At 45.4% G+C, this 22565-nt stretch overlaps 1 protein-coding gene and 1 long non-coding RNA gene across 6 annotated transcripts in view; both read left to right on the plus strand.

The window, feature by feature from the left end:
- nav2b (neuron navigator 2b) overlaps positions 1-22565 on the plus strand; it is a 314640-nt gene that overhangs the window by 16574 nt on the left and 275501 nt on the right. The window contains 9 exon segments of the mRNA XM_070439864.1: positions 880-952; positions 1103-1337; positions 2514-2644; positions 3093-3187; positions 11140-11155; positions 14245-15373; positions 15650-15768; positions 18642-18750; positions 20661-21035. Coding sequence (XP_070295965.1) covers positions 880-952; positions 1103-1337; positions 2514-2644; positions 3093-3187; positions 11140-11155; positions 14245-15373; positions 15650-15768; positions 18642-18750; positions 20661-21035 — 2282 coding nt within the window.
- LOC139027598 (uncharacterized) lies at positions 3827-7241 on the plus strand. 5 transcript variants are annotated; one of them, XR_011479725.1, is made up of 6 exons: positions 3827-3862; positions 4185-4195; positions 4236-4292; positions 4383-4575; positions 4720-4802; positions 5086-7241. It is a non-coding gene; the product is annotated as an uncharacterized lncRNA (long non-coding RNA). The 5 variants fall into 5 exon arrangements; XR_011479724.1 differs by lacking the exons at positions 3827-3862; positions 4185-4195 and adding an exon at positions 4091-4123; XR_011479722.1 differs by lacking the exon at positions 3827-3862 and having other exon boundaries at positions 4115-4195; positions 5071-7241.

Below are 22565 nucleotides of genomic sequence, written 5' to 3' on the forward strand. Positions count from 1 at the left end.
AAAAAAACGTATTGGGGTTTCTGTGGCCTACCTCGTTGGTATTTCTCCTCGTAATATCGCCGTTCCGCTTTTGCTGCCTCTATTTCCTTCTTCGGAAGGCGATACTCCCCAGCCTGCGTCCAGGGTCCTGCTCCGTCCAAAATCTCCTCCCAGGTCCATTCCTCCTTAACTTCTCTGCGCTACGGATCCCTTTTACGGGATCACTTTCCTAAACCACCGCTAGAATTGCAGGGCGCCAAATGCAAAAATATTACTAAAAATATTTATAATCATGCAATCACAAGTGAAATATACCAAAACACAGCTTAGCTTGTTGTTAATCCACCTATCYTGTCAGATTTTGAAAATATATATATTTTTAAAACAGGGGGAGGCAACGGAACAGGGATTTTTCCAAATAAAAGGCACTTCCGGGTTGGATTTCCTCAGGTTTTCGKCTGCAAAATCAGTWCTGTTATACTCACAGACAATATTTTGACAGTTTTGGAAACTTTAGAGTGTTTTCTATCCTAATCTGTCAATTATATGCATATTCTAGCATCTGGACCTGAGACATATTCCGTTTACCTTGGGAACGTTATTTTTCCAAACATAAAAATTCTGCCCCCAAGCTGAAAGAAGTTAAGAACAAATTCTTATTTACAATGATGGCCTACCCCGGCCAAAACCTAACCCGGACGACGCTGGGCCAATTGTGCGCCACCCTTTGGGACTCCCAATCACGGCCGGTTGTGATACAGCCTGAAACCTGAAACCTTGAGATGCTGTGCCTTAGACCGCTGCGCCACTCAGAAACCCCAAGTGGCCTTTGCTAATGTATGACTGCCCTATCTGTACTAATGAAGTTCCATGCCCTGACTCCTCTCTCCTTTCCCCCAGATTGAGAACATTGATACCTGCCTTGGATTCCTGGCAGCCAGAGGGGTGAACATCCAGGGTCTCTGTGCAGAGGGTACTTCAAACTGCCACTATCTACCAGACACTCTCCCTCATATCTGCTGCTAATGTAGAGCTTCTAATGAATAACTCCACGTTACAACGGACTGTGGAGAGGAAAAGATACCAAAAGATACCAACCTCTCTGTCTCTCCTCCTATTGCAGAGATTCGTAATGGGAACCTGAAGACCATTCTGGGTCTGTTCTTCAGCTTGTCCTGCTACAAGCAACAGCAGCAGCAGCAGAAGGTGTTGAAACAGCAGGCCTCTCATCAGCCAAAGCACAGTACCCAGCCTGGACATACTCCCCATAGATCACCAGCCCTCTCTCACACCCACACCCATCATACCCACAGCTCCAKTGCACCAGAACACAAAGCAGCATCAGATATGCTGTCCAGGTGAAGTACCTTGTAACAACCCAACCTCCCGTTTTAACACATGGCAAGATCTCCATGGTTTGGAGAAGCTCTGTGAGATTATTTATGAGTAACCGCAGTCCTCATAAAATGTGACATGAATTCCTCATGTTCAAATGATAGTGTTGTTTATATCATCCATACTAATTGTGTGAAGTCTCATCTACGTTGGTGTCCATGCCATTGGGTAGCAGGCCATCTTCTTTGAATCTCCTTGTTTTTACATAACTTGTTCAAGTTTCTATGATCCTCTTGATCTCATATAAGCTGCTTTCAGATCTCTGTCTGCTTTTACATTGTGTCTACCCATCCCTCTGTTTCTCCTCCATGCAGTCTATCAACCAAGGCTTCAACCACTCAGAGTAAAGGGCTAAAGCTCTCTGTGGCTCAGAGAAAGTCTTCTAGGTCAGCTTTCATCTATCTCTTTCTTTCCCCTCTCTCTCTCTCTCTTTTTGTCTCTTCCCCTCTTTCTCTCGCTCTCACTCTCTCTCCTCTCCCCTTTCTCTCTCCCATAGACACTGCATGCTGCAGTCCACTCACACTGTTGTAGATGCATCAGGTCTAGTGTTTGAAAAGATTCCCCATTCTCCCACCTCATTTCTGATAGTCTTGTAGTGTGTTAGACCTTTTTATTTGTGTATAAACACTTGCATCCTGGTGTGTTTGCTGTGTGCATGGTTTAGTATTATGAAAGTGCTTCTCAACCTGTCTGTTTCACCGTGTGTGAGTGTGTATGTCCAGTACCTTTTCATGGATTATAAAAAGCTCAGCATGAGGTAATTRAATACCACCACCTACTGGTGGTGAAACTGTGCAACCACATGTATCTCCCCTGAGGTGTTTTCCATAGATTTACATTTTAGTCATTTAGCAGACGTGACTTACTTGCATGTTTCATACTTGTCCCTTGTGGGAATCGAACCCACAACTCTGGCGTTACAAGTGCCATCCTCTACACACTGAGCCCCACGGGACCGCCCTGCCATTCAAGAACTCACAAATATGTTAATGATACACTCCTTAATAATGTTATTTGAGGAATATTATTTCATCCCCTTTAGCAGATTATTAATTCTGTTTAGAATTATGCCGGTTAAGAAGAGCATTTCTGCTGTTCAGTGTTTATTTAACTAGTCACTATTTCCGTGTGGCCCACAGACTGCCAGGCCCCACCACGCGCGTCTCAGCCCCAGGCAGCGAGGGGAAGCATCGCGGGGCCTCCAACAGCAACCGCCGCAGCCAGAGCTTCAACCACCATGACATGCCCAAGTCCTCCAGCAGTGACAGAGGTGAGTTACCGTACATGAGGAAGTAATCCTGTGAGGCCAACCACTTGGGGTACACKCATTTTAACCCCTGTGCAACAACAAAGAAAAAGATGAAAACAAATCTCCTGGATTCAGAGCAATCTTGTCTAGACGGTTATCCTAGAATGTACAAACAGACACATAAACAGATAACCTATGCATACATGGTTTCTATCTTATCATTTTCTATGCTGTTAGAGGAGCAGGTAATGATTTAACAACATGGGTGCCGCTAAGCTTAACTTGTTGTTGTAGTAGAGGCTAGTGTGTGGTTTATTTACATGAAGTAAAATGTAACACAAAATCTGAATGATGTCATTTTACATTAGGTCTTAGGTTTCAGGTTTATGTGTAAGCATATGCTTTACAGACAAACTTTAATCCATGGACGTTTCTGTTTGTGAAGTAAACAACTATTTCCTSACTCCAGCACCTATCATTTCATCTGGCTTGCTAAATACCTCTCATTTTGAGGACATCCGTTTTGTGAGTATTGCACAGTTCTACATTTGGCATAACAAATGTGTTACTTCCTCTGCTTTCTAGAGCCTATATTTACTGTGTATTCCTACCTGTGTGTTTGATTATAGTGTGGTGGACATCATGTTACACCATGGCTTTACAATCGTAGTGGTATAACTAAATCTGTCTGAAAAAATGGCCTTGTTTGATTTAAGATCTTATAATGTATCTTCACTGTAAGTCTTAGTCCTAGATTGGTAGATTGGGTCCTCAGTGGTATGAAGCCAGTCAGGCGGTACTTCCCTAGTGCTGTGATGTATGTTAGTGAGAGTAGAGTGGAGTAGAGCAGAACAGAGCAGAGCTGAGAAGAACAGAGCAGAATAGAACAGAGCAGTGCAGAACAGAGTCGACCAGAACAGTACAGAGCCGAGCAGAACAGTACAGAGCCGAGAAGAACAGAGCAGAACAGAGCCGAGCAGAACTGAGCAGAACAGAGCCGAGCAGAACAGTACAGAGCCGACGAAGAGCAGAGCAGGAGCGAGCGAGCAGAAGCTGAGCAGAACGGCAGAGCGAGAGAGAACAGAGCAGAACAGAGCCGAGCGAACAAGCAGGGCAGAACAGAGCAAAGAGTAGAAGAGAGCAGAGCTGAGAGCAGAACTGGAGCGAGTAGAACAGAGCAGAGTAAGAGACAGAGCAGGAGCAGAACAGAGCTGAGCAGAACTGAGCAGAACAGAGCGAGTAGACACTGAGAGAGCTGAGCAGAACTGCGCAGAGAGAGCAGAGTAGAACAGAGCTGAGCAGAACTGAGCCAGAACAGAGCAGAGGTAGGAAACAGAAGAGAGTAGAACAGGGCTGAGCAGAACTGAGCGACAGACACAGAGTAGAAAGAGCTGCGAGACGAAGCTGAGCAGAAACAGAGCAGAGTAGAACAGGCAGAGCGAGTAGAACAGAGCTGAGCAGACGACTTGAGCAGAACAGAGCAGAGTAGAACAGAGCAGAGTAAGAACAGAGGTGAGCAGAACTGAGCAGAACAGAGCAGGGAGTAAGAAGAGCTGAGCAGAACAGAGCAGAGTAGAACAGAGCTGAGCAGAACTGAGCAAGAACAGCAGAGATAGAACAGAGCTGAGCAGAACTGAGCAGAACAGAGCAGAGTAGAACAGCAGCAGGAGTAGAACAGAGCTGAGCAGCAAGAGTAGAGCAGAGCAGAGTAGAAACAGAGCAGAGGGCGAACAGAGCAGAGTAGAACAGCGCTGAGCAGAGAACTGAGCAGAACAGAGCAGAGTAGACACGAGCTGAGCAGAACTGAGCAGAACAGAGCAGAGTAGAACAGAGCTGAGCAGAAAGAGCAGAACAGAGCAGAACAGAGCTGAGCAGAGCTGAGCAGAACAGAGCAGAGTAGAACAGAGCTGAGCAGAACTGAGCAGAACAGAGCAGAGTAGAACAGAGCAGACGTAGAACAGAGCTGAGCAGAACAGAGCAGAGTAGACAGCGCAGAGTCAGAGAGTGAAGAGAGCAGAGTAGAACAGAGCAGAGTAGACAAGAGCGCGAGCAGAACAGAGCAGAGTAGAACAGAGCGAGCAGAAAGAGAAACAGAGCTGAGCAGAACTGAGCAGAACAGAGCAGAGTAGAACAGAGCTGAGCAGAACTGAGCAGAACAGAGCAGAGTAGAAAGACAGAAGTAGAACAGAGCGAGCAGAACAGAGCAGAGTAGAACAGAGCCGAGCAGAACAGAGCAGAGTAGAAACAGAGCCGAGCAGAACTAGAGAACAGAGCGAGCAGCAAGCCAGAGCAGACAGAGCAGAGCAAGAACAGAGTTGAGCAGAGCAGAGCAGAGTCAGACAGAGAGCAGAGAGACAACAGAGCGAGCAGAGAACAGAGCCGAGCAGAACGTGAGCAGAACGAAGCCGAGCCAAACAGGGCAGTACAGAGCCGAGCAGAATGAGCAGAACAGAACAGAGCAGAACAGTACAGAGCCGAGCAGAACTGAGCAGAACAGAACAGAGCCGAGCAGAACAGAACAGTACAGAGCGAGCAGAACTGAGCAGTGTGACGGTAGGGGTTAACTTTCTGGCTTGGTGGTTTACCTGGATAACCCAGTCTACAGTCTGCATTCTACAGTCTACAGTCAGCTAGTGGTAGGCTGCTGCTGCTGTGTGATGAGGAATTCACTGTGCATTGACTGAGCCTAATTAGTGTACATGTGGAACAGAGATGGAGGGATAGAGGGAACAACAGAGAGAAGGATGGGGAGCGAGAGAGAGAGGGAGAGATGGAGGGAAGGAGGGAGAGAGGGAATGAGAGACAGAGAGGGAAGGCTAGAGGGAGAAAGATAGACATGAGGGAGAGAGCGGTACAGGGAGTCTCATTAGAAGAGAATCTTAAATGTTTGGTGTTCACTTCTTATGACAAATCAAGCATGACTGGAACTATACTATGACCACTGTCATTCCTGACCTGTCAATCAAGGATACTGGAGGGTGAGTGTCTCTGAGCAACTAACCCATGGCGGGGGGGGGGGGGGGGGCAATGTATGGATGTTTGTTGTTGCCTAATTCAGACTGGGGGGATATAGAAATTGTGCTAGTGAAAAGTAAAAGCTAGAGTGTGGTTGTAGCAGGTTTACGTGTCTGTCTGTCCTCATGCTCTACAAAGATTAGATTGTATTGTATTTAGTAGGAGACTGAAGTAAAGTTACTGTGAAGTAAAGTTATTGTGGTTCCTCTCTGCTAGACCAGGACTGGATGATCAGCCCAGCTGGTGTTCTATTTGTGTCTATTCTTGTCGAGGAACGTTCACTTTTTACCAGTGACAAAAGAACCAGAGGAGACTGTCCAACTCACTTAAACATGCACAATGTAGATGTATTTACCAAGGAATGGAGACATGATGACTACAATGAATTCACCATATTTTGTATACAAATTCAATTCTGTCACACTAAATGATGCGAGAGGTGGTAAATACACAGTTATACACAGTTGGGGGGGAAAAAATCGGTAACACTTTGACACCTGGCGTCATAACAAGTTATGACACGGTAATAACATGTCATAATATGTTCATAACACTGTCATGACACATATATTTAAACCTTATTGACATATATTGTATTATCTGGCTTATATGATTACGATGGTCACAACACTTCTTGACTGTAACATAAAGTATGAAAGAAACCTGAAAGAAACTGCTAAAGAAACATGGAAACTAAAACGTCATACCAAATATATTATGGCAATAGCACATTCACACATTCTCTTATAATCTCCAGCTGGCACAGCCAGGAGGACTGGCCACCCCTCAGAGTTCCTCTCTAGGTTTCTTCTTCAGTTCCTGCCTTTCTCGGGAGTTTTRCCTAGCCACTGTGCTCCTGCATCTGCATTGATTGTTCTTTGGGATTTTTGGCTGGGTTTCTGTATAGCACTTGTGACATCTGCTGATGTAAAAAGGGCTTTATAAAGACATTTGATTAATTGATTGACTCTCTAATACTGCCAAATAGTGGAGTGGGTCGAGAGCTTCAAGTTCCTTGGTGTCCACATCACCAACGAACTATCATGGTCCAAACACACCAAGACAGTCGTGAAGAGGGCACGACAACGCCTATTCCCCCTCAGGAGACTGAAAAGATTTGGCATAGGTCCCCAGATCCTCAAAAAGTTCTACAGCTGCACCATCAAGAGCATCCTGACCAGTTGCATCACTGTCTGGTATGGCAAATGCTAGGCATCCGACCATAAGGCACTACAGAGGGTAGTGCGTACGGCCCAGTACATCACTGGGGCTAAGCTTCCTGCCATCCAGGACCTCTATACTAGGCGGTGACAGAGGAAGGCCCCAAAAAATATGACTCCAGCCACCGAAGTCATAGACTGTTCTCTCTGCTACRGCATGGCAAGCGGTACCGGAGCGCCATGTCTAGGTCCAAAAGGCTCCTTAACAGCTTCTACCCCCAAGCCATAAGACTGCTGAATAATTAATCAAATGGCTACCTGGACTAGTTGCATTGACCCCCCCCCTTTTTGTTTTTAGACTGTTGCTGCTCGCTGTTTATTATCTATGCATAGTCACTTTACCCCTACCTACATGTACACTACCATTCAAAAGTTTGGGGTCACTTAGAAATGTCCTTGTTTTTGAAAAAACTTTTTTGTCCATTAAAATAACATCAAACTGATCAGAAATACAGTGTAGACATTTGTCACGTTCCTGACCTGTTTTCTGTTGTTTTTGTATGTGTTTAGTTGGTCAGGGCGTGAGTTGGGGTGGGCATTCTATGTTATGTGTTTCTATGTTGGTTAATGGGTTACCTGATATGGTTCTCAATTAGAGGCAGGTGTTTTACGTTTCCTCTGATTGAGAACCATATTAAGGTAGGTTGTTTCACATTGTTTGTTGTGGGTGGTTGTCTTCCGTGTCTGTGTTTGTCGCGCCACACGGGACTGTTTCGGTTTGTGTAGTCTATTCCTGTTCTGCGTGTTTATGTAAGTTTTTCCAGTTCAGGTCTGTCTAAGTCGTTTTGTTATTTTGTTTATTATCAAGTGTAGTTCGTTTTCGTCTTGTTTAATAAATTCATCATGTCTTCATTACCCGTTGCGTCTTGGTCCAATCTCTCTCCCCAAGACGATCATTACAGACCTGAACTGGAAAAACTTACATAAACACGCAGAACAGGAATAGACTACACAAACCGAAACAGTCCCATGGGACTGGGACACGCATTAATACGTGTCACGTATTAATGCCAAAATAACATGCAAAACAGGCAAGCCCCCCCCCCCCAAAAAATATATATTTTAGGCCTATATTTATTTTGTTTGCAATTATAGTTTAAGTGTTTTCTATTTACCTTTTTAGATTCTATACATTTATATTTTATATTTTGTTACATGCTTAATTGAAAATGTGCACAAAGGTTCTAAATAATAGGAGAAATAATCAAATATGACTAAGTACCTTTTATTTGTTGAGTATAATTCAACATGTAATAAGAAATAGGCCTTTACATGTGGTAATTTTATAGAAACTATTTATTCATTGAATTTACAGAAAATTTGCTATATCGTGATATGTATCATTATCGGGATATGAAATTACCTATATCGGGATATGAGATTTTGGCCATATCGCWCAGCCCTAAAACAAATTATAGAAGAAGTCTGTGTATTAAATGTAACAAAAACCCTTAACTACTATCTACCTATGGTAGGCTGGCTAGCGCTGAGTTAGCAAATGTTGACGTTAGCGGTTGGCATGCGAACATCAGATACAGATTTTATAAAAAAGTAACTTTCTAAAATACTTATCATTAGCGTGGTTCATGTACTCATGTAAATACACTTACTACAAGCCATTTTTTGTAAAAAYWWWTMTATATATATTTATTAAGAGACAAAATGATTATAACGAAAATACATTTAATCCGAGGCGCCATATTGTCTCATTGATTTACATACAAAGTTAGCTAGCTTAGTTTGGCAACCCTACAAGACCATGGCACTTGCCTATAGAGCAGCAAGAGGAACTGCCCGGCTCTGCTAAAACCCTACACCCCAACCCGAGTACTCCATTCTGCCTCCTCTGGTGTAAACTGTAAATGTACACTGATATGAAGGGGAAAATCTCACTAGTTATCACTCGGTCAAAACAGTTAAATTATACATCAAAATTAGATAAACTTGTTTATTGCAAAAACATAACCATGCTCATAAATGTTAAACGTGAAAACAGGATGAATAAGGAGACACAGACTATTTAAATTGTTCTACTGGGTGTCTCTTCCTGCTTATATTCTTCCAACGAATGAGGTGCACACCTGCTATAAGGGCACAAGACGAGACCCAAATGCAGACACAGGAGGCAGATGGTAGAGCTCCGATTTTTATTATAACAAAGGGAGTAGGTAAAGGCAGGTCGGGGACAGGCGAGAGTTCATAAACCAGGTCAGATTCCAAACAGTACCAGACAATAGGCGAGGTCAGAAACCAGATCCGAGTCCAAAACAGTACAAGGGGATAGGCAGGCTGGTAGTCAGAACAGGCAGAGTGGTCAGGCAGGCGGGTTCGGAGTCAGGACAGGCAACGGTCGAAACCAGGAGGACTATAATCAAACAGAGCCTGGGAAAAATAGTAGCAAGGAAAAACACTGGTTGACTTGGCAAACAAGACGAACTGGCACAGAGAGACAGGAAACACAGGGATATATACATCTGGGATAATAAGCGACACCTGGAGGGGGTGGAGACAATCACAAGGACAGGTGAAACAGATCAGGGTGTCACACCTGCAGCTAACAGGTTGAATGTCTCCCCCTAGTGGTAGCGCTAAGTATATTAAAGCAAAACCATGGAGGACTACAATAATAATGTTGTGAACAAACAAAATTTGATTCCAAAATATGGAAATGTATAGAATGTATACACAGAACATACTATTTACAGTTACAATGGAATGGAATGGTTTGCTTTGTGTGGTAGGATTTGTGGGCTTTGACACTCTTATGTAGGGGTCATAACCAGACATCAAATAGTGCAATATATGTCACAACACTTCACAACACATTATAACATGTTATGATGCAATGTGTCAAATAAAGTGTTAGCATTTTTCTAGTTACACCAGGTAGAACAGAACACTTGTATGTAGCTGTGAGTGACTGAGGTGAAATTACATTCTCATGACCGTTAAAGTGTTTCTACATAAACACTGTSAGCCTGTCTAGTAAATGATTGGTGTTAACAGTTTATCACTGCACTTGACTGTTAGACCCTGGAGCAGCTGCCTGGGCTGCTGTAAGCAAACCATTACACAGCACAGGGAGGAATGTTGAGCTGTCTGAAGATACAGACTATATGGTTGAACTAACTGGGTGTTAAGTGCTTTTGGCAAAGTTTCTGGAGAAATGTCCTGTAAACCAGAGCCTAGTGGTGGACAAAGAGAGGCCAGGATACCTACTGGGTATGCCAGCCATATGCCAGTGATATCCCAGTGATATGACAGCGTAATGCCAGGGATATGACAGTGATATCCCAGTGATATGCCAGCGTAATGCCAGGGATATGACAGTAATATGACAGTAATATCCCAGTGATATGCCAGCGTAATGCCAGGGATATGACNTCCCAGTGATATGCCAGCGTAATGCCAGGGATATGACAGTAATATGACAGTAATATCCCAGTGATATGCCAGCGTAATGCCAGGGATATGACAGTGATATCCCAGTGATATGCCAGCGATATGCCAGCGTAATGCCAGGGATATGACAGTGATATCCCAGTGATATCCCAGTGATATGCCAGCGTAATGCCAGGGATATGACAGTAATATGCCAGTGATATGCCAGCGATATGCCAGTGATATGCCAGGATTCAGAGTAGGTGTCAGTGCACCTGTTGAATGAGACATAAACGTTTGGAGGTGTTGCGTGCATTTTTTTGCATAAGGATTTGTCGGAGACTGTTACCATATAGTAGTAACTGGTACGTAACACTGCTGATAAATGTTGCACTTAAAACCTCCTACTTTCTAGCCAAGGTTATTAATACATACAGTAGATATGTTGTAAATGATTAAAGAGCTTAACAGGTGAGCCTGATAACAAATCAAGTCGATGCTGCTTCTCAGGTCCACAAAAGATAAGCCAAGAGAATTGTATGTGTGTGATTACCCTATGGATGTGTTACAAAACCCAACATTGTTAGAGCGTTATTTGTGAACTGAGGTGTGTGTGTGACATTTGTATGTGGTCACTGGTCAGTGTTGAGTTGGCAAGAACAGACAGGCTTTCATGATTGACTCTCCCTCCCAGGCACTCTACATAGCAGGCTCTCTAAACTATGCACAACCTGCCGCTGAAGTTTGGATTTGAAATGTAAATGTCTCCTAGCTATGTCACTTTACTTTATACATGGTAAAATGACAGGTTGGAGATTGGGATCACACTGGGATAACACTGCCTAGTTAAGAAGGTGTATCGTCTGAAACAGGTTTCCCTGCTTTTTGTTGCCCATGCAGACTACTGGACTTAGAGGTAGGTTATTATTTAACCTTTATACAACAGGTGGATCTAATCCTGAATGCTGATTGGTCAAAACCGCATTCCAGCCGGTGTCTAATCTATGACGTTAAAATGCCTATTTACTCTGTTCCACCTGACTGTGCAAGCCACTGTCTCATCAGCCCAGCCAGGCAATTTATAATCTTGATCTCCACTCTGCCTAACAATACCGTGCCAACATATCCTCCAAACACTGTCTTTTCYGGCATTATCACTTAACTATTTTAACCAGTCCAGTCCATTAAGAACACATTCATATGTACACAACATGCTTCCTTACACAAAGCAACGCAAACTAGTGACAACTAGAAACAACTACATGTCTCAACCTGTCACGTTCCTGACCTTATTTCCTTTGTTTAGCCTTGTTTAGTTGGTCAGGACGTGAGCTGGGTGGGTAGTCTATGTTATGTGTTTCTATGTTGGGTTCATTGTATTAGCCTGATATGGTTCTCAATCAGGGGCAGGTGTTTTACGTTTCCTCTGATTGAGAACCATATTAAGGTAGGCTGTTCTCACTGTTTGTTTGTGGGTGATTGTTGCTGTGTCTGTGTTTGTTCGCCACACGGTACTGTTTCATTTTGTTCGTTCGTTTGTTCCTGTTCATGTTTTATGTTCTCAAGTTCAGGTCTGTTCACGTCGTTTTGTTATTTTGTCAGTGTTCTGTTTAGTTGGATAATTCATTAAAATTCAACATCATGAACATTCACCACGCTGCGCCTTGGTCCTCCTCTCTTCCACATAAAGACGAGCGTTACACAACCTGTTCATCTATTTGTCCTTTGAACTCGTCCAGGTACATCAGGTCCTGGAGTTTTAGGTTGGCTTGGAGGGAATTCAAGATCAGGCCGCTTAGCATAAAACAAGATTCAGATCTGAGCTTGTATGTGTTTTCATTTTGAGCTAGAAGAGAGGATAGATAAAATGGCAGTTTTCCTAAAATAGTCTTCTAAATAAGAATATACCAGTGTCCCGACAGCACTGTAGAGATCACAATGGTGAGTTAGATGTCTCTGATTGGTGACAGTACGAAGGGCTGCATGATACACGGAGTCAAGAGCTTTCAGTGTAGAGCTTGAGGCACATAAATAGTATCACCATAGTCCAACACAGAGAAAAGTAGAACGAATCAACTCCTTTCTGGTGGCTAAAGGAAAAAACAGCTTTGTGCAGGTAATAAAACCCAATAGGTAGCTTGAGTTTCCTGACAAGGTTATCTACATGGACGGTGAAGCTCAACTTCTCATACACCCAAACTCCCAGATATTTTAAAGTTTTGTTAACTTAAAACATATCGATTACCAATTGACTTTGCTGTTAATTGATCATTGAATATCAATGTTGTTAATAATTGCTGGGGTACTCTGAATTATACTGAGAAATATGCATTCTTTTCCCAGAACTGTTTGCAATTAATATTTCTATCATTTTGTGCTGCTGTTTTGGAATGATTTCATTACTGCTTTTTACCAAATTGTATTTACAGTATTTGTTTACTCGGGCATGTAATCCAGTGTCATAASCTTGTATTGTGTTAGATCAGTATTGCGTGAAGCCCAGAGTAGCCATGAAGGCCAGTGTGACTGAGTAACTGACTTAGCAGAGAGTTCATCCCTTATCCCAACTACAGCTATTCAATGAGAGATCTCTATCTACAGCAGACACTCTGTCCTCCCTCATCTAAACTGGGATATGCTTAACACCCCGGCAGTCCTACAAGCTAAGCTAGATGCCCTCCAATCTCACACAAATCATCAAGGAACCCACCAGGTACAACCCTAAATCCGTAAACATGGGCACCCTCATAGATATTATCCTGACCAACTTGCAAATACACCTCTGCTGTTTTCAATCAGGATCTCAGCGATCACTGCCTCATTGCCTGCATCCGCTATGGGTCCGCGGTCAAACGACCACCCCTCATCACTGTCAAACGCTCCCTAAAACACTTCTGCGAGCAGGCCTTTCTAATCYACCTGGCCCGGGTATCCTGGAAGGATATTGACCTCATCCCGTCAGTCGAGGATGCCTGGTCGTTCTGCCCGCACCCGCCTGCCCGATTAGTTAGCATCCCTACCCTGGACGTTCTGACCTAGAATATGTGGACAACTACAAATACCTAGGTGTCTGGCTAGACTGTAAACTCTCCTTTCAGACTCATATTAAACATCTCCAATCCAAAATCAAATCTAGAATCGGCTTTCTATTTCGCAACAAAGCCTCCTTCATTCACGCTGTAAAACTTACCCTCGTAAAACTGACTATCCTACCGATCCTTGACTTCGGCGATGACATCTACAAAATAGCTTCCAACACTCTACTCAGCAAACTGGATGCAGTCTATCACAGTGCCATCCGTTTTGTTGCCAAAGCCCCTTATATCACCCACCACTGTGACCTGTATGCTCTAGTCGGCTGGCCCTCGCTACATATTCGTCGCCTGGCCCACTGGCTCCAGGTCATCTATAAGTCTATGCTAGGTAAAGCTTCGCCTTATCTCAGCTCACTGGTCATGATAACAACACCCACCCGTAGCATGCGCTCCAGCAGGTATATCTCACTGGTCATCGCCAAAGCCAACACCTCCTTTGGCCACCTTTCCTTCCAGTTCTCTGCTGCCAGTGACTGGAACGAATTGCAAAAATCACTGAAGKTGGAGACTTATATTTCCCTCACTAACWTTAAACATCAGCTATCTGAGCAGCTAACCGATCACTGCAGCTGTACATAGTCCATCTGTAAATAGCCCACCCAATCTACCTACCTCATCCCCATATTGTTTTTATTTACTTTTCTGCTCTTTTGCACACCAGTATCTCTACTTGCACATCATCATCTGCTCATTTATCACTCCAGTGTTAATCTGCTAAATTGTAATTATTTCGCTACTGTGGCCTATTCATTGCCTATCTCCTCAAGCTATTTTCACACACTGTATATAGACTTTCTTTTTTTCTATTGTGTTATTGACTGTACGCTTGTTTATTCCATGTGCAACTCTGTGTTGTTGTTTGTGTCGCACTGCTTTGCTTTATCTTGGCCAGGTCGCAGTTGTAAATGAGAACTTGTTCTCAACTGGCRTACCTGGTTAAATAAAGGTGAAAAAAATAAAATCTCTCCCTTGGGTTTGGGTTTCTACACAGAGAGAAGCATCACGGCCTCTCCCATCATGACTGAGCACAGTCTGTCTCCAGGGCCCATCAATGGCTGCTCTTCCTCCTCCAACCCCCAGCCCAATGCAGGCAACAMRAGCAAGCCCTGGAGGAGTAAGTCCCTGAACACCAAGCACAGCACCACCTCCTCCATGCTGTCCGTCAAGCAGGACCCTCTCACCAGGCAGCCCGTGGCCACACCCCTAGAGATCCTCCCTAAAGTCATCGCCCAGAAGTCCATGCTGGAAAAACTCAAGCTTTTCAACAGCAAAGGAGGCTCCAAGGCAGCTGGAGTCCTGACTGACAGGCCGACAGGGCAGGAGACGGAGTTGATGGAGTCGCTTCCCACCAGCAGTGACCACCTAGAGGAGGCAGAGGGGAACTCCCGGCCCCCCAGTGTCATGGCGACCAGCCCCAAGCTTGCCCTGAAGGGCATTGCCCAGCGCACCTTCGGCAGGGCCCTCACCCCCCGGAAGAGCTCTCTGAAGACTGGGGAGAAGGACAAGGCCAGGCCCAAGGAGAGGGACAAGGCCCGGGAGGGAGMCTCCAAGCGGGGGTTCGTCACAGAGCAGGAGGAGCCCAGGGATGACACCAGGCAGGAGGGAGTAGGTTCAGACTCAGCAGAGCCCAAGAGGAACACTAAGAGTACCAGCCTCATCCCAAAAGGAGGCAAGGCTGGCAGTGGCAAAAAGGAGGTCTCAGCCCCAGCAGCACACAGCGGAATACAAAAGCCAGGGTTCAAGGCAGGGAAGACCTCAGGGGTGCCCTCTTCTGGTCGAGATGGAGACAGGCCCAGCAGTTTGAGGGCCGGTGGGGGTTGTGGTCACTCTGTGCACAAGTGCCAGCTGGACAGCAGAAGCTCCAGCTCCTGCTCCAGCCTGGCCTCCTCTGAAGGGAGGTCTCACCATCAACACCACCACACCAACGGAGCGCCCCCAGTGGCCACCACAGCCAGCAACACCATCAGTGTCCAGCTACCTCATCCTCAGCAGCAATATAACCACCCCAACACTGCCACTGTCGCACCATTCATGTACAGGTACTATGCCTGCTTTGATGGACAGAATTTGAGCTTTCATAGWTTAATAGTAGGAATATACCACAATGTCAAACATTTTATACATACCACGTCTCAAACCTTTTAACTGACTATCGGGATCTGTGTAAGCCTAAATTATAGTCAATGACTAATTGGAGAGGACTGAACTACATATACTTAGTGGGAACTCTTTACTCCTGACGGAGCGCAGAGAGAGGCAGACTGACTCTGTGGTATCGCTCCTCATTGTCTTGTTGTTCCTGCCCTGTCCTGTAGGTCTCAGCCTGATGTGACTGGAGCAGACATGATGATGGAGGCAGCGGGGTCACTGGAGGGTCACAGAGAGACTGCAGCCATCAGCAAGTCAGCAGACAACTCCCAGGAGGACCTCACAGGTAACACTGGGTCACTATGATTTACATGCAGAGTATGTGTGTAGCTGTACCTCACAATGTCTGTCTCACTGGTTAAATCCTATATCCTTCCAAGCATACTGGACATAATGTGATTGCTGAGTGGTTATTCAATTGATTGAAACAGGGCATTTTCATACTGTGCTTTGTGACTTCAATTTCCACATCAGTTTTTCTTTGGTATTTTTTCCACTGTTACGTTAAATGTTAGTTAAGAAGATGAGACTATTGTGAACTGTAATATGTTTCACAAACAGGCAAATATCTCATTAGCAACAAAGGATCCTGTCCCAGGGAAAAACAAATGCAGCCTCTTGTTGTTCCCAGGCACAAATGAGGGTCTCTAATCCCAGCTAAACATGTTAATACTCAACAGTGAAGAGTGCATCAAAATGCCACCATGGAGAACAAAAGGCCCAGTTTCCTGTGGATTATTTTTAGCCTCTTCGTGATGGATCAGAGATATTGCCTTAAAGTTCACAATGATTTGGCAGGCCCACACAAAGCCTGTCTGAATGCAATTAACAGCACTGTTAATGCTGCATACAGAGTGAATGGAAAAACTCACTTGGAAACTCTGAGTATCTCAGCCAGGAAGTAAGTGGGTTGGTACCGTTCATTTGGAGCGCTGCTCTGCTGCCACACTGGAAAAATTAAGAAAAGTGAAACACTGGATTCTTATTGAGCTTTGTATGAATTGCATGATTCGTTGAGAGAGTGGAGAGAGAGGCTTGATTTGACCTTGGAGTTGACTGGTGAAGTGATGGAATGTTGTCCTGAGGCAGCCCCAGCCAGGGCTCTGTGTCTATGTGTCTACCATGGCAGCCAGGAGGGAGAGAAAGGCCAGGTCCTGACTGAATGAAACAGAAAGAGCTCATCTGCATGTTAAAGGCTGTGGATGTCATGGAGATACCAAGGCTCCTCACCAAACGCACTGTGTGTATGTGTGTGTGTGGTGGATGACTGGAGAGGCCTTTCTCCCTTCTTCCATCACTCTGAGGAAATATAAAGCAGTTGCCACAGGAGGAATGGTCAGCGCTGGGGTAGGTGTGTCAGCGCTGGGGTAGGTGTGTCTGCGCTGGGGTAGGTGTGTCTGCGCTGGGGTAGGTGTGTCAGCGCTGGGGTAGGTGTGTCAGCGCTGGGGTAGGTGTGTCCAGCGCTGGGGTAGGTGTGTCTGCGCTGGGGTAGGTGTGTCAGCGCTGGGGTAGGTGTGTCTGCGCTGGGGTAGGTGTGTCAGCGCTGGGGTAGGTGTGTCAGCTACATCATTCTCTTTCTGTCATTTTCTGGGCTGAAGGACATTCAAGAAAACAAGCATCTACTTACACTCTGTTTCCGATCAGAATCATAATGTGTCTTGGAGAGGTTGTGGCAATCCCGGACAGGACTTATCCCGGACAGGACTTATCCCGGACAGGACCTATCCCGGACAGGACTTATCKCGGACAGGACTTATCCCGGACAGAACCTATCCCGGACAGGACTTATCCCGGACAGGTCTTATCCCGACAGGACTTATCCCAGACTGGACATATCCCGGGCAGGACTTATCAAAGTGTCAAGGAGTTGGAGCAACTAGTAAGGACTACATGGAGAGAGAAGACGTGCTTCCTCACAGAAGTGGTGAGGGTGTTGGTAAGAGTGGCAGCAGCAATGACTCCTCACCCAGCCAAGACAGGAGCAGAACCAGGCTCTCTCTGGGCAGCATTACCCTGGGAGGCTCCAGCCAGCACAACCAGCCACCCTGTCCCATCCCCAACAGACCAATCCCAGACGACACTAGACGGCATGCCAGTGAGCCAAASACCCCTGTGGTGGAGAGACCAGGAAGTGGGCATACAGAGTGCTGTGACCCTGTGACCCTGAGACAGACTGCCAGGAGGTCAGAGGTCAGAGCTGGGAGGAGAACTATGTGGAGGTGTCCAGTAAGAGGCGGAGCCGGCTGTACCAGGTGCACCTGCAGAGCAGACTTGTGTCTGGGATCGCTCAACTCAACGAGGAGATCCTCCTCACTATGCTGGACATATATGAGAAACATGACAGTAAGTGTGTGTGTGTGGGGGGTGGGGGCCACCATTGCCCTCTGTCTGTGGTCTTCAGCTTACCTTTTAACTCCCCAGACCTCTTGGACTAGACGCGGCTTCATTCAATAGCAGAACAATATGCTTGTTAATGCTCTCAGAGCATTCAGAGCATGCTCCCTTTTTTCTGCTTGCTAAACATTCTGTCAGCTCTCTTCGTTACATTCGCAAAAGTTATACAAACCCTCCATCAAAGGGCTGCTCTTAAAGCAGAGCTGCCTGTAAGGATTTAGTGGCGTTATAAAGCGTTGGTTTAGCCCTGTGAATGGGCTCGTTTGGGCTCCCTCCAAGCCCCCTGGAATGCCTTGACTGGGAGTGCCTTGATGGGGGGGGCAGATACATTCGAATTTGCCCTGCAAAAACCTCCACTCACCTACGGCTCATTTTAATTTGGAAAAAGGCTTTGGGTGAATTAGTGGGCTGAGCTTTTCTCCTTCCCGACACTGTCCTGTACAGCACCAGGATGGAAAACCCTGCTCTGATTGATGTGAAGGACTTTTTCAATGTTTCCTTTCCTCAAAAGCATCCAGAATTCCTATGGAGTTTTTTGTACACATGTTTTTTCTGGTTTGGGCTTTGATTGGCTACAGTACGTTATGTAACGTTAAGGACCCTTTTGTTGTGAATGGTCTGTTTCAAGTGTTAATGGCTATCTTTGCAGGAAATATGCATATTTATGAGGATGTACTTACTCACAAGCCTGTGCCATGTGTGCTGTTTTACGTGGCAGCTGTTTCAGGGGGACTGTCTCTAACAGACCCCGTCCCCTACTCCTAGGTGAAGACCCTGAGGCCAGGCGGCTGCGGACGGTGAAGGACATTGCAGATCTGAGGCAGAACCTGGAGGAGACCATGTCCAGCCTGAGGGGAACACAGATTAGCCACAGGTGTGTCCTTGACCTTGCTTCTGCACCATCTCTGTCTGTCTGTCTGTCTGTCTGTCTGTCTGTCTGTCTGTCTGTCTGTCTGTCTGTCTGTCTGTCTGTCTGTCTGTCTGTCTGTCTGTCTGTATGTCGTCCTGTCTGTCCTGTCTGTCTGTCTGTCTGTCTGTCGTCTGTCTCTGTCTGTCTGTCTGTCTGTCTGTCTGTCTGTCTGTCTGCTGTTGTCTGTCTCTGTCTGTCTGTCTGTCGTCTGTCTGTCCTGTCTGTCTGTCTGTCTGTCTGTCTGTCTGTCTGTCTGTCTGTCTGTCTGTCTGTCTGTCTGTCTGTCTGTCCTGTCTGTGTGTGTGTGTGTGTGTGTGTGTGTGTATTAATTTGTATGGCTCTGATGGAAGGAGATGTAATGTCAGTGGTTTGGCTCAGCAATTCCCAAACATGATTATATACTTACTTTGCAAAGTGCCCTCCGCAGAGGATTCAATGGTATGGCTGTTCCTGACTTCACTATCTCAGTAATGCATCAGTGATCTAGTAACAAGGGCAAAAGAACACCAAGGTGAAATTTAAACATGACAGTCATTTTGATCGATGTGAGAAAGAAGCATTCAAAATGAGGACAATTATTTTCTGGCATGTGAACCATTTGGATTCCAGCTTGTCTACATGGTGTCTAAAGACTTCAGACTAGCCTGATTGACAGTTGGACTGGTASATCAGATGTTGATGTGGAGACATCCCTCTTTTATCTCTGGCCTGATGAATCAGATGTGTTGCCCGGTTGCCTCGTCCTGAGCCCAGCCATGAAATCAGCTTGGAGGGGTTGAGTGGACCCCTGTGGTCAGCCAGCACGAGGTTAAAAGTTGCTTTTGTCTCCGAAGTCGATAAAAGGGGAGAAAAAAGATGAAGAGCACTCCTGGTGGGCTATTCTACAATGCCCAACGGATTTCTACTCTCTTTAGCGTCATATGGGAGTGAATCATGCAATTCAACTAGTAGGATTGTTCAGTCAGAACAACATTTTTAATTGTAGATAAGTTGCCCTCTAAAGTGCATGTAAATGCAGTTAGCTTTTCATGCTGGACTGGCTCATCTCTTAGACTATTTATCTTGCATGATAAGTACTCTCCATCCCTTACATCTATTGTTTAGCACGTTGAATGTGGTGCTATGTAGTTCAGTGTTCTGATCTGTAGTTTGTTGTCTCAGTGAGAGGGAGTGTAGTTCGTGGTTCTGATTCTGTAGTTGTTGTTCAGTGAGAGGATGTAGTTCAGTGTCTGATCTGTAGTTTGTGTCTCAGTGAGAGGGAGTGTAGTTCAGGTTCTGATCTGTAGTTTGTTGTCTCAGTGAGAGGGAGTGTAGTTCAGTGTTCTGATCTGTAGTTTGTGTCTCAGTGAGAAGGGAGTGTAGTTCAGTGTTCTGATTCTGTAGTTTGTTGTCTCAGTGAGAGGGAGTGTAGTTCAGTGTTCTGGATCTGTAGTTTGTTGTCTCAGTGAGAGGGAGTGTAGTTCAGTATTCTGATCTGTAGTTTGTTTGTCTCAGTGAGAGGGAGGGTAGTTCAGTTTCTGATCTGTAGTTTGTTGTCTCAGTGAGAGGGAGTGTAGTTCAGTATTCTGATCTGTAGTTTGTTTGTCTCAGTGAGAGGGAGTGTAGTTCAGTGTTCTGATCTGTAGTTTGTTGTTGTCAGTGAGAGGGAGTGTAGTTCAGTATTCTGATCTGTTGTTTGTTTGTCTCAGTGAGAGGGAGTGTAGTTCAGTTTTCTGATCCTGTAGTTTGTTGTCTCAGTGAGAGGGAGTGTAGTTCAGTATTCTGATCTGTAGTTTGTTGTCTCAGTGAGATGGAGTGGTGACTCCTGACGCAGCCCACCCTTCTTCGCCCCCCTCTCTCTCACCGTCTCTCTCCCTCTCTCTCTCTCTCCCCAGCACCCTAGAGACCACCTTTGACAGCAGTGTCACCACTGAGATCAGCGGGAGAGGCATGCTCAACCTGTCCCCCCGCCCCAACCCAGCGCTCCCCTGGCGACTGTGCCCCTCCAGCCCACGTCTGCAGGCAGGCGACGCCCCCTCTGTGGGGAATGGGTACACAGTGGTGATGCGTGGCAGCTCCAGTGGCATGGTGAGCCCAGAGGATGGGCGCTACCTCCGCAGCAGGCAGACACCAGGACAGGAGAGTAACACTGTGTGTGACCTGTCAGACAAGATGGAAGAGCTGGAGGGCGTTGCCATAGAGACCACAGGGTACATGAGCGATGGGGACGTGCTAGGGAAGAACATCCACATGGACAAAGTCACCAGCGGGTGAGTGCACACAGCATGGCCTATATTACCGTTAAGACAGGAGCTGCATCTAACCCAGAGGAGCTGCATCTAACCCAGAGGAGCTGCATCTAACCCAGAGGAGCTGCATCTAACCCAGAGCGCACAAAATGAAAAAACATCTTCACTGATTTTTTAGTCAAGGGAGACTACTTATGATATGATAGACATATAAGTGAACTCTTAATCCTTTAGCATTTGTACTTTTGTCTATTCAACTGTCAAAGGGAACCAGGAGAAAGCAGTAGGCCTAACCCTGCTTTGAATAGACTACTACACCACAGGGATGTGAATGTCTCACTTTTCACTTTTCTTGCCAATAGATGGCAGTGTTTCAGTGTCTGGCAGTGCTCTCTGCTAATGTCTCTCATTTGTCAGTAGTAGCTTAGAGAAAACTCCTGAATCTGGGACAGACAGCAACAGATGGGAGATCACTCGAGATATCAGACATCATCTTTCATCTGGAACATAGCTTGATAACATGCTGGCTTATTTGGAAAGCTGTAAAAGAAATGAGTGGAAGTTAGCAGGGTTCTTATAGACTGAAATCTATTTTTAAATGTCCTTTCACATGCATCATTATTCTGATCATATATCTCTCTTGACACATCCAACCAGACACCCTTATGATATAATCATAAATGCCTACTAACAAAGCAGACAATATTTATTTGCTATCCTGCTTTTTCTGTACATTGCTAACTTATGAAAAGTAGTAACTGTTTCAGGCAGTATACATACAATGTGTACATGAACCACTAGCCTAGGCTATACTGTCAGGCGTCATTGTCTTGGCTGTGGGTACAACCTTGACATTGAAGCAAAGATACATGGGAATAAGGCAACACAGTACTATTTTCCAGTCATAAATCCTTACGCCTCGATCACACCGACAGCGTCAATGGTACGCAGCATCATCTGGATATGTGTGCAACAAAAGTTTAACATTCCTTCTGCTACCATTTCTGTCAAGCAGGCTACACATACAGTTTGACGCATACGTTCGATAAATCCAACGTATATACCACACAGAACGCACTGCAACTGCCTCTGTAACACAATGCTGCAGGGCAAACGCAGCGTTTCATTGGAAATGAATGTTCTTCTGGTGTACTAAAATACAATGACGCTGTCAGTGTGCTTATGGAGTTTCACAGAGAGCCTACTTGTTTGTTTACCAAAGAGGGACATCCCAGATTCCCAGTATGAGGTTGGATAGACATGGATTCTCCACAGTTTCTTTCTCGTGGGATTCTGATTGGACTGTGTGTCGATGGGCATGCTTGTTCAGATCAGGCTGAAGTTGAAGAGAGTTTGATTTAAAAATAACCTGGCCTTTGTGCCCTAGAGAGAAAGCAGGTCATGGGAAATATTCTCCTCAGCATTGAGATGACACGAGACAGTGAAAGCTCTCATCATTTACAAAAGTCTCTTCTATTCATATACAACATGCACTCCTAGAGAAAGAAGTCTGGTCCAAGGCTGATTGTAGTCTTCTCCTTTACTGGGCCT

Source organism: Salvelinus sp. IW2-2015, linkage group LG4q.1:29, assembly GCF_002910315.2.
Source record: "Salvelinus sp. IW2-2015 linkage group LG4q.1:29, ASM291031v2, whole genome shotgun sequence".
In the NCBI taxonomy this organism is placed as follows: Eukaryota; Metazoa; Chordata; class Actinopteri; order Salmoniformes; family Salmonidae; genus Salvelinus; species Salvelinus sp. IW2-2015.